At 34.8% G+C, this 12,914-nt stretch overlaps 1 protein-coding gene across 5 annotated transcripts in view; it reads left to right on the top strand.

Annotated features, from left to right (window-relative positions):
* The first annotated feature begins 9,170 nt into the window (after positions 1 to 9,170).
* Positions 9,171 to 12,914, top strand: part of ORC2 (origin recognition complex subunit 2) — a 29,094-nt gene continuing 25,350 nt past the window's right edge. Inside the window, exons 1-4 of one of the 5 annotated variants that reach the window (XM_034430555.3) lie at positions 9,171 to 9,246; positions 11,474 to 11,538; positions 11,973 to 12,067; positions 12,639 to 12,776. In XM_034430555.3, the coding sequence (XP_034286446.1) occupies positions 11,983 to 12,067; positions 12,639 to 12,776 (223 nt within the window). In that variant the 5' untranslated portion in view covers positions 9,171 to 9,246; positions 11,474 to 11,538; positions 11,973 to 11,982. Of the gene's footprint in view, positions 9,762 to 11,473; positions 11,539 to 11,972; positions 12,068 to 12,638; positions 12,777 to 12,914 lie in introns of all 5 variants that reach the window. The other 4 variants (XM_034430541.2, XM_034430547.3, XM_060688099.2 and 1 more) reach the window with 4 other exon arrangements.

Raw genomic sequence — 12,914 nt, 5'->3', positions numbered from 1 at the left:
ACTGTGCAAATCTTCATCTTAAAGAGGTTATAGTTTATTTTTTTAAATATTGAATAAAATATATATTATATCTTCTCAACATATAAAAATTACAATGTGTACCACATATGTTGGGGTGATGACATAGAATTAGTAAAGTGATTGTTTTCTTCTGTGCAGTACAATTTTCTGTATTTAGTTCTTTTGCTTTTAGTATCATTTGACACATTATAACATCATGTATGTGTTTTCAATTTTGGTTTATGTTTCTTCTCTTATTTCTCTTCTAAAGAGTCGGCACATTGTTCAGATTCTATTACTATTTTAATATGCAACTTTCCCATACTGTGGACTCAAGTACGAAGCTTACCTTGTTTCTGTGTCTTTATGATGGAGGAAACACTGCTGGATATCTTTTCTTAAATGTCTGTGTCTTACTTGAGAATATTAATTATTTCTCTTAATAGGTCATGCTAGTACTGCTTCAACATTTGTTGATGTATCTGCTGCTAAGCTGTCCCAAAGTTTTTGCTAAAAGCACTGTATTGATGTTTTATATTTGAAGGTTCAGACTCAGTGGGGATGTAATATTTCTGTTTCTTATTCATGGTTGAGATTGTTCCTTTTCTCTTAGCACCTTGGGTTTGCCTACTCTAGCCCCCTGCCCCCCACTTTAGTTATATCTGGATTGAATTGCACAGTAGCTTTTATAATGTTGACCATGAACTATCCAAAAGTGTGTAAACTTACCATGTATGCTTACCAAATATATAGAGAGACTCAGTCACTATCTTTCATGTGTTACTCAGAAAGTACACTGTGGTTCACAAGCTGATTGTAATCTAGAAAGAGAGAGTTACAATACTCAATTTTGAAAAGGAAGAATGGAAAGCTAATTCCACCAGAAATGGTGACGCCTGACTGAAGATGCAACTGATCAATGCTCGGTGTAGCTTGTAAAATTCATTGACATGGGAATGAAATAGAATTAGATTGGCACAGAAGTCAGAACTTTCCATTGAACCTTGTAATTTGCCATTACAAACTTTTTACTGGATTATAGGCAACAGTAATACTCCGAAGGATATGACAGATATTTGTATTTAAATATTGTTATACGTATCCTGTTATATAATACTTCTGTTAAGTAGAAATGGCAGTTCTTACAATATTTTGTTCCAGTTGCACAGTGGAAAAGAACAAAGCATCTTCATATCTTATGCATGTGTTGACCAAAATGCCTGTATAAAAAACAAATCTGAAAATATGATTACAAGAAAGATCTATGAACAAAACTGGGTAGGACAATAGTCTGAAAAAATATTTTTACTTGCCTTCCTCTCTGGAGGAATATGTAATAATTACCATGTTGTAAAGACTATTCTGCCATTACTTTTGCTCTAGTTTTACATGTAAGAAAAGGAAAGGTAAGCATATAGTTATATGGTTATTACCAAATGTTTGATTATTTTAGTTACATCATTTGACCTGGCTTGCGGTTTCTTCATAATACAGACAATAATATGAGAATAAGATTAATCATCTCATTGATTACAAAACTATTTCAAACATTGCTAATGTGCAATTTATGGGCAGCTCTTTCAATTATTTCTTAATAGGTTTTTCATGTAAAACTATGCATCATTCTATGCCAGAATGATGAATTTGTATCATAGTGAGATATTGTTAAAAATATAGTGTTTTTCAAACATATACAGTAATAGTATCTGATTCATAATCTGGGTGTCTTGTGTCTTGATGCTCTTTGTAGATTTAAAGTAGGCAAGTTCATATATTTTACAACTGAAATAAGGAAATCATAATAATTTCAGACTTTTGATTTGCACTATTTTGTGGGAAGTAGTTTTTTTTCTGCTGGGGAATGGATTTGTGCATGTATATGTGTGTGTGTATATGTGTGTGTGTATACCCACATACACACACAAATATATATATATATATATAAAATACATATACATATATACATACACAGATGTGTACTATTTGTCAGTTGTTGACAATCAATTGCTCTGTTATTTGCAAGATGTATGTAATTATAATCATAATGTAATATTCTGAAATATATATGTATATGTGTATATTTCCAAATGTTTGTTTAATATTTTTTCATTAGTATCAGTATTTATCTTCAGGGAATAGATTTTCATTTTCTTGTTACAAATACATTTTGAAGGAGTAATTTGAGTGCCGGTAGTACCATCCAAATACCATAGATTATTTTTTAAATTAGTACAAAAATTGCAACTTTTAACAAATAATTAAGGAGATGAAATTGACAATTTTATTTTAGAACATAAAATTTAAAGAACATATGAGGGGGGAAAGACAATCTAAATACTATTTGCATAAATTAATTTTTAAAAAATTTTTTATAAATTATTTCTGGATAATCACATATGCAGTATAATTTTACTGCTTAAAATTAAACAAAATGTCATTTTCAACCAATTAAAATTAATAACGGCCAAAGACTAGTAATTTGATTTATTGCTTAATACTAAATGCAATGCATAAATTCAATATTGGGACATTAGTAGGATAAAGTATACATGCAAAATCACTCGGATGAATCCAAAGTTGATTCATTCCAACTGTTGAACAACTAATTTGTTTAACACGACAAAGAAAAATGTCAGTGAGAAAGAAGTACTTGACAAAAGTTTTTACTCATGGTTTACTCATGGTTCATTAGGAATTAAACTCAGTTCCTGTTATTAGTGCTTCTGCATTATATCCCATTATAATAATTCACATTCATTTGTACTGTTAAATCTTTTTAATATTGCACTTGTTGGTTATGATCCAAAGATTCACCAAATCATTTGAATAAAAACCTTTAATTTTTCTTTATAATTAAAGGTTTGATTCTCTTTCATTTAATTCTCTTTAAATAAATTCTCTTTAAATAAAAATACATGATACCACTATTAGCCTGAATATCCATCTAACTTAGTTTTCTGCTGATTAATACATCAAATAATATTTTGAATAAAAAATTAATTCTCCCTTTTGATTTCCCACAAATATTTTTGTATTGTGCTTTTGTAAAGAACCCTCACTTTAGGTGCAATAAGATTTTCAAAATAGTTTGCACTTAAAACATATAAGTAAAATTTTGTGGACAATACTACATTCAAACTCAAATCCCTTCAAAAAGCAAGTAGGATTTTAAAAATTGGTTATTTGTATGTTTTCATATACCTATTTCCACCATATGTAAAAGTTAAATACAATGAAATATACAAGAGGTACAAGTTACAATATCCTTTCTTAAATTTCTATCACAATTGTCAAGGATGCAGTATGGAATTGCATAAACTACTATATATGATTAGAGCATAACTTTTTTTTAAAGCCCTTAAATTGTTTTTAAATATATTCAAGCCTACAGTAAGTATTGTAAACTTGAAAATATATATTCAAAATTGGTTTACTGCTCTTCCCAGAAATACAATTTCAAATGTATAGTCATTCCATGATTTGTAATAAGGAGCATCCGTTTTATGTTGAGACCTTTAATTTGCAAAGTAGATAAATATTAGTGAGTACAAAAGCATTTCTGTATAATTTTGAATTCTACTCATAATTTTAAAAGCTGATTACATTAAATATTAATTAAAATTGCAGCATCTATTGGTACTAGAAAACAGAAACAGAATATTTTTGGTGCTTCAAATGGGACCAAGATTACTCCTGGCATTAACAATATAATATCAATTCATGCAGTTTAATAGTTTATCATGTGTAACCCAACCCAGTGTCTTTATTCTACATATAAAATACTTGAAATTAGTAGATAGTGGGAAAAAAGCCTATTTAATTTACACTGGCTTATCAATTTTGATTTTGTTTTCACTTGAATTTTTACTTACGATCAACATATCGTTACTAATTTGTAATGTTTCTGTTTAAACAATTATCTGCAATAGGCATTCTGAGAGATATAAAAATGAAATATATTCATGAGTGTTTAAAATTTTACACACGTTAACTAGCCTTCATTTTGAAATTACTTTTTACAGTATTCTCATTAGTATTTAGTATTAGTATTTCTGAATGTGTTGTTTATGATTGGAAAGTAGAACGTAGAAACTTGAAATCAGTCTGTTTATTGCAAAGTCATCTCAAAGACAAGATGATTCACTTAATTTGATCACATTAAAACTTTACTCTTGGATTTGAATAATTTCTGATGAACTACTGATGGTGAATGAAGATGTTAATTTTTAATGTTTGTAAACAGATATCCTGACTTAACAATGTTTGATGCTAGCTTGTTTGACAATAGTTACATAAGCTCATCTTTCAAAAGCATTTTCTTTTCCCTTCACACCTTCCATCTGACCAATTATTTATCTATCATACAAAGGTTTATTATTAAACCAAGATTTCTGAAGGATTTTTACCGTTCTGGCATTATGTAACCTATTTTACCTCATTTACAAAAACCATAGCTAGCAAATAGCCCACTTATTTTATAGAACATCTGTTTGACGAAAGGAGTTAATTTATGATAATATTCCACCAGCATATTGTATGATATTTGAAACAAATCAAAATTTGGTGCTGGTGAAATGTTAAACAAAAGGAGTATATAATATAAATGCAGTCTTTGTGGCATTGGGGCCCTAATTTGGGACCTGTGAAAAACTATTAACAGAACTCAGATGACATGTTTTTGAAGATCATTATACTGGTGCATGTAAGCCATTATCGTAACTGTCTTACTGAATCTGGTTAATGTTGAACTGTGTTAAGTGTTGAATTTGTAAATAACTGCCAGAGATAGATAATATTTTGAATCATTGTAAATAGAGATGTATAAAATTAAACTAATCTGCAACGCAGAATATATATGTATATATAAAAGGTGTTTAAATAAATATTGTGCTGTTTCTGGAAAAATGGTCACATTGTCATATTTTCCCCAGTATACTTTTACATGAACAGCATATTATATTCTCATAAAACATGCTTCTTTTGGGTAGGTATTTTATATAACAATCCAGAATACTTGTTTTGCACTGAAGTCAATTTCTAAAAACTGATTGAATAGTGGGCCTGATTGTTAGTATTACTTGGCACAGAGCATCAATAGGTTTACATGTTACAGGCTGCAGTATTTTAATCTGTGAAACATTGGGAGGTTATGTATTGGTACTTTTCCAAATACTCTCATGTCTTGGGAATTTAATAGACAAGAAGATTGTCAGTGCAACTACTGATGTAATTGTTAAAGCTTTCACGTTGGCTTCTATTCCATTCCATTCCACTCCATTCCATTCCAAACTCTTCAAAGGTATTTAATATAAACCCTTACACTGTTAAATAGCGGTTGAAATACTTACAGATTTAGAACCATCTAAAATGTCACAAGACAGAAAACCATATTATTTCTAAAAGTGTAGGGTGAGCATTGAAGCTATGATAACTTCCAATCTGCCAGTGACAGTGGCCAGAAATTAACACCATCCTAAACCATTTAGGAGTAGTAAAAATAACCTTTCAGATGTTGATCTACATCTATTTTCTCCCAAACATTAGTCATACTGGATCTGAGATCCAACATTAGTTGAAGTAGCTTAGGTTCCTCATTCTATCGAGTCAATTGTACATTAAAAAGATTTACTTGTTCTTCAGATATATTTCTTAGCATATTAGAAGGGTTTATTAATAAGTAATTACTAGGTTTTCAACTTTAAAAAGTTGGTTTTATAGGTCACAGACTGAAATTTGTGTTCTTAAGGAGCCTGATGAAGACAGCCTAACCTTATGTATTTGGTTTTGCCAAAACTTATGGAGGTAAATGGACTCAGCGATAATTTAATGAAAGATAATGCCACTTTTGAAGAAATTATACTTAATTGTCCAACTCTATATTTTCTCTTCATCCTGCTCCACAAGATACTATTCTATCTGTTCTTCATCAATTTAAGATGTGGTTTCAGATTTGATGCATTGCCATTATTGTTGATCCAATATTGTATAATTTATCCAAATTAGTATTCTTCAATGACTATAGTAGCTACTTTGATTGGTATTCTTGGGCATTCCCTTGAAGTATGGTTTAATTTTGATTTATATACCTTAAAAATAAGCATAAAATAATTGAACATAATTTTATCACATTAGTTTCATAGTAATGCCACTTGTTCATATTCTGTAGGCAAATTTATTGTTAATCTATAGTTTGTTGCCCAAACTATAGATTAACAATAAATAAGTTTTGGATGACTTTCCTCAAATAAATGAACTATAACTTTTTTACTAATTTGCTTAATTTGTTTTAATCTAGTTTCAGAATTTGTGTGTGTTGGAAGAAATGTACATCTGGGTTCAGTTCCAAATAGGAAGAAAGACACTGGAAACATGGTGACTACTTGGAAAGATGGTTTAATGGTGCAGGACCACATGGGGTTTTTGGGTCCTGGGCAAAAAAGAGCACATGGAGTGGAGAGAGGGATATATTTATACACTCTCTTGGGCCCTAGAGTTTCTTTTTCCTGTACAAGAAATGTATCCCCTTGGCTGTCAAGACTCTCAGGGGATGGGGGTCTTAGCTAACTTTGTAGGCTGTCTGTCCCAGGCCTGATTGAATCTTGCTGGGTGATGATGTAATGAAGGGGCTTTGGGCAATTCCTATTATGGCTTAATGGCTTTGTCCTGGTTTGGATCTTGAGTGAGGGCTAATCCTATCATGTCCTGAGGGCCATGTCTTTTGTGTTATAGATAAGCTGGCCCAACCTTTTGTCTTGTAAATGACCAAAGCAGGGGTGAAATTCACTTCCCTACTGGTTTGCAAATGTGTGCGCGCCGTCATCCACACATGTGCAAAGCCTTCTGCACATGCACAAAGCCTTCTGCACATCTGCAAAGTCTTCTGTGCATGCAGAGGCTTAAAATCATCACAAAAAAGCAATGTCATGATGTCCACACGGGTGGGCGGAGCCTCCCACAGCCGCCGCTACCGGTTCGCCCAAGCTTGATAGAACCAGCTAAATTTCACCCCTGAACCAAAGTATCTGCCCCTGCTGGGGGCAGGGAGCTAGGGCTGAGTTTCTGTCTTAAGATTTCTATTTCTCTCTTAGGAGAAATATTCTCCCTTTTTAATATTTCCTAGAATATTTCATTTTTCTAGGAATGGAGTGGGTGCTAACTTCTGATATGTTGAAAACATGTTTTAAGTCATTTATGCAGAAATGTTATAAATTCAAAATGGTTCACAAAATTTTAAGCACCTCTGTAGCTATCTTTTTTTAAAAAAATGGCATAATTTGTCCTCAGGTTATTTGTAGAACTTGAAAGCTTTATCTTTTTAAATAATGCTGCCATCTTCTGCTAAATCACAAAATTGCAACTTTTCTCATGCCAGGCATCCTCGAAGTCAAATTAAGATTCCTAGTGACTACAGATATATCCCTAAAATTTCTTTGGTCACAATCAGTGGTGGGTTGCTACTGGTTCACACCGGATTGGGTGAACCGGTAACAGCGGCAGCAGGAGGCTCCACCCACCCACCCGGATGCTTCTGCGCATGCGCAGAAACACACACACAAGTGAACCGGTAGCGACGGGATTTGGAACCCAGTCACAATATGTGTAGTCATTGCCATCTTATTGTTAACTATGGCAAGTATTTGTTTTTTGCTTTTTCTGGTCATGGGTTTTCCTAGTGATTTCCCCTATAAGTATTTGAGATAGGTAAATGGCAAGTTAGGTTTGTTCATCACAACATATGGAGTGTGAAATAAGATGCATGATCCAAAGGACATTGAGATGCTGAAGATCTGGATTAATTCCATTCTTTCTTCTACATTATAGGCCTATCTGCTTCCTGTTGACTCTAGCCTCCAGCTGCACCAAAAAGCTGTTATTTGAATCCAGCCTAATTTATTGGGAGAGGAGGGAGACTTTCAATGCATTTTTCTAAAAGTTGTTTGGAATCTCAGAAAAACTGGGCCAAAATTCCAGGTAGAAGCCCAAACCCTGGCAGATCGGGGCTTAAACGGAAGGCGATTCAGTGCTTGTTTGTTTCAGGGTTTATTTACAGCCCTTGTATCCTACTTCTCTTTCAGGATGGATCTGGGATAAAGCTAAAGCAAAGCAAATTGTAATTCTTTGCAATGGAATGTGTTGATGGAAAGACGTTAAGTTTACTTTATTCTCATTGCACCTCGTACAACGAAATTAAATGCCATCTTCAGTGTACATTATAACTATAAAAATAAAACACGACACATCCTTCACATTCTATACAATTGAATTGAAAACCCAATAGTTACTGCCCTGGGATAGAAGCTGTTTTTCAGCCTATTTGTCCTTGTTTTTATTATCATGTACCGTCTGCCAGATGGTAAAAGTTCAAAAAAAAGCTGCCCAGGATGAGATGGATCTTTAAGAATGTGTAATATACATGCAATATACATTTAAGGTCTAGTGGAAACAATACAATCAGTGCCATTAGTTTCATCTCAAAACTGCAAAGAGACTTACAAATGGAAAAATGAATGCATGTCTGCACTAATGCCAATTTCGGTTAAGGAAGACTGCAAAGAATAATGATTGAAACAAAATCTGAACGAAGATTAAAAATACTGCCGAACTTCTTAAAATGGGTGGTGTCACAAAGTGAAATCTCTTCTCCGACTTAAGTTGTGGCCAACTAGGCTATGATTCAAGACACCAAAATGGAGTTTCCAAAACTACATCTGTATAAGTAGTTGGTAAGGAACCGATGCAAACACTTATAAGATTTGATGGCTATAGTAGACAATTTTGAATCTAGTTTATTCAATCTGTGTTCAACCCACAGTATCCCCTAAGGGGATGCTACAGAAACGGCTATCGGAAGACTAAATGGCCTAAATATAGTAATTGTAGAAGATGGATTAGATTTTATTGCTAATGTTGAAAATCCAGACTTGAGAAAGACGAATAAAGTAGCTGCATAACCCGACTCCCAGCTGCTTTCATTCATTGAATTTAGGTGGCTCAAATGCCAGGCAGCTTCTCTCGCCGGATCGAAGGGCTTCCACGTCCTCTCGCTCTCTTACCTTCCCGGTGGTTTGTTTATATATTGTTAAAAAGAGTAGAATTGGAAGACGTCACTGCCGCCCTATCGCGTCGAATTCCGGGGAGGAGTCCTTCCTCATTGGCCGTAGAAAGGGGCCAATCACGAATCCGCGGAAGGAAACCGAAGCGCTAGCTCCGCCCACTGGAGTGGTCCACGATACCCTGAGAAAGAGGGTGGGTTGCCTTTCTGGCAGCTGGCGGGAAACTCGCGTTTATTCTGGTGCTGTGACCTGGTGAGCGAGGGGGGAGGACCGGGTGGAGCGAGCCAGGGCCGGGGTGGGGGAGGGGGAGAGGGTGGAATTCGGAGCTCGCCCGTCGGCTGAGGTGAAACGATTCAGCGTTAAGGGCGCGTGGTTGGGAATTCCGCGCGCGAGGAGGAGGTGGGGGGGGGAGTGGAGGGAGAGCGAGCGAGCGAACCGGCGCAAATGTCGCCCCCAAATTAATGCCCCGGAGAACTGTTGCTCAGTAAAGAGGCGGCGCGAACAGTCGGAAAGCTGGACCGGTGAGATGCGGTCCTATTTTGGTTAAAATAGGAGGCGGCGGTTCCTGTCTGTCAACCGAGTCCTTGTTCTGTGTGGTTTGGTGGCAATGAACAAAATACTGACTTTAAAAAAGAGAGAGAGGGGGAGAGAAAGTAGCCCGTTCAAGTGGAATCCTTTCTTCCTCCGACCCTGCAACCGTCCGTGAAGGTGTTTACGGTTGGGTGTGTAGCGTCAAGATCTTCCAGAAGCAACTCGCAACGATGCGATCCGACACGACCGATAGCGGGGATGTTGGGAATTGTAGTTCGAATACGTGGGCAGTTGCAAGCGGCTCGTGTCAATTCCACGGGAGTGGAAGATTTGAGATTGCCTTTCTCTTTTTTTAGGCCATTCGTAATACCTTTATTCAGATTAAATTCTTTCTATTTCTACCGGGGTTCGTTTTTGTGATGTCCTGTGATTGTGGGCTTGCTTAATTGCGCACAACTTGCTGAAAAGTGGGATAACCACAGTCCTGCTTTCTCTTATCGGAAGCAAGTCCCATGTAACACAGCAGGGCTTAGTTTTGAATAGGTATATAGAGGATTGTATTACAGACAGTCTTCTCGATTTACAACCATTCGTTTAGTGACTGTTCAAAGTTGCAATGGCACTGAAAAAAGTGACTTAGGGCCAGTTTTCACACTTGCAGCATCCCTATTGTTACATGATCAAAATTCAGAAACTTGGCAACAAGTCAGAGGTGGATTTCAGCGGGTTCTGACCAGTTCTGGAGAACCGGTAGAGGAAATTTTGAGTAGTTCGGAGAACTGGTAAATACCACCTCTGACTGGCCCTGCCCCCATCTATTCTCTGCCTCCCATGGGGATTTTACAGTAACCTTCCCCTGGACTAGGGAGGGAATAGAGATTTTACAATATCCTTCCCCTGCCACGCCCACCAAGCCATGCCCACAGAACCGGTAATAAAATTTTTTGAATCCCACCACTGCAACAAGTATGTACTTATGATGGAGGTCATGTGATCACCTTTTGCATCGTTTTGACAAAGTCAATGGGGAAGCTGCATTCAGTTAACTATGTTAACTAACTTAATAACTGCACAATTCACTTAACAGCTGTGATAAGAAAGGTTGTAAAATAGGGCAAAATTCACTTAACAGCTGCCTTGTTTAGCAGCAGAAATTTTGGGCTCAGTTGTGATGGTAAACCAGGGATTACCTGTGCTATATTTTTATGATGGCTTTAGCACCATATTCTATTTCTTTAGTGAGAAATATAACTGCCTACCCTTGTTCCTTTCCAAGTAAATGTGCTTCAATTGATGACATTGGTTTGCATTCTTTTTACATTGATGTGAAAGCCAGTCAGAATTTTTGTATAACCTTTGAGCAAAATTTTGTAAGTTTGTGTACTGTATTGTAATAACTAAATCATTGCCGTTTCATCTATAAAGTAGCATGTAGTAATTATAGACTTTATATATACCTTTCTTTTTAGTGATAGGCTATAATGTCATATTGTTTTAAGAATAGAATATTTTTACATCTGCATTTATCCTTAGCTGTATTTATCCTTGCAAGTATTTTAAGTGGTTCAGTTGCCTAGCATGCCTCTTGTATACAGTCCAAGTCTCACTGGCATACATCACACATCATTTGTGCAAATACTTCAATTAGGTGGCAATGAAGAATCACTAGGAGTGTTCTGCAAAAAAAAGTGTATATATAATTAACCCATATTCCACTTATTGATATCAATTTTTTGGAAAATATAGATAAAATATAAAATAAGTTTATAAGCATTGCATATATTAGTCAGATAAGGAAACTCAATCTCTACTTTCAGGGCTATGGCAAATCAGCCTTTCTGATTATTTGATGGTATCTATTAATTGCATTTTCCCCTTGTTTCCTCCAGATTACACAGGATGCCAAATTGGGCCCTACCATCACCACAGGCTTACTCACTTAGTCTTCCTGTATGTAAGTGACTCAAGTCCTTATCTATTCTATTACACAAATTGTTTTATTGTGTTCTTGACTGATCAAAGTTAACTAGTTTTGAAACTGACTTTTGTATATTTTGAGGTGCCAAATTTAAGTTTTGCCTTACTCTATTGGTATGTTATGAGGATATTCTCTAGAATTCTACATGAGTGCCTTCTTGGAAAGCAACATCCATCAAGGAAATTATCCAATGTCTTGTTTAAACATATATTTGTTTTCTCTATTTGTGTTGAGGACCAGCAAGCTTTTATAAAATCCAAGTTATTACTATTTCTAGTAGTAATCATGTATAATTTTTCATGACTTAATATGCATTCTAGGTTTTTTCTATTATTCGTAATAATAAATTAAATTTATATGAGACTTGTGCCTTGATAGGAATATGTCAATTTACTTCCTTTTTGATTTAGATACCTCAATATGAGTAACCCAAAGACGATTAATCTCCTAGAGGTTAAATTTGTGGCTGATGAAGATGTTCTGAAGCATATCTCTGAGGATGCAGGTATCCTTACTTGCTTTATTTTATTATTATTAGAATAAGGTGACTAATTCCGAATTTCCCCAAAATATTAATAATTTTTGTTGTGCTTAAATATTTAATTACATCATTTTAAAAGCAGTTCCTTTTTCTGTATTTGGAGAAATTAATTACCACTTGATCTTCTGAAAATATGTGAGAGCAAGACAATGCTGCTGAAGTATTTAGCAATCTTTCAATAGTAAGTTAACTGCAATGAAATCTACTTTGGCATTAATGTCATCAGTATAGACAACTTTACAACAAAAATACAACTTCACCACAACACATTATCTTTTAGTATAGATATATAGAGACAAAGCTTTGCCTTCAGGAAGTTTTGACAACTGACTTTTCTTATAATATCAACATTGTAATGTTACTTCTTAAAGTAATTGTTTTGTTTTCTTTACATTCTTATCAAAAATTATCATACAGCTTTAGTGTTCTAGAATGTATAGCTTCCCAGAAAATTATTGGTTTTCACAGACCTACGAAAATTACTTATTGTAACTGTTCAAGTATTTTTTCTTAAGCGGTCTTATTGCATTTTCAGGTCTCAAAGTTCGTAAGTTAAGTGTTCCGCATACACTGGATATTAAAAAATGGATGAAAAATCTGGAGAATAGCTCCGATGATGAAGCCCAGGATATTTTTAAAGAACAGGATTACGTGACTGCCCTAGACGTCCAAGGTACTTCGGGAAACACAACATTTTCACAGCCATCATTTTGCGGATATTTACTTCATATTATGCATGGAAATATTCAATATTTTGTACATAATGCCACCAAGAAATAAGACACTCATATTCACTCTTAAAAATAAATGT

This window comes from Pantherophis guttatus, chromosome 1 (assembly GCF_059756535.1).
Source record: "Pantherophis guttatus breed Tessera chromosome 1, ASM5975653v1, whole genome shotgun sequence".
NCBI classification, from domain to species: domain Eukaryota; kingdom Metazoa; phylum Chordata; class Lepidosauria; order Squamata; family Colubridae; genus Pantherophis; species Pantherophis guttatus.
The sequence above is the reverse complement of the archived record's forward strand: the minus strand, read 5'-3'. Positions and strand labels throughout refer to the sequence as shown.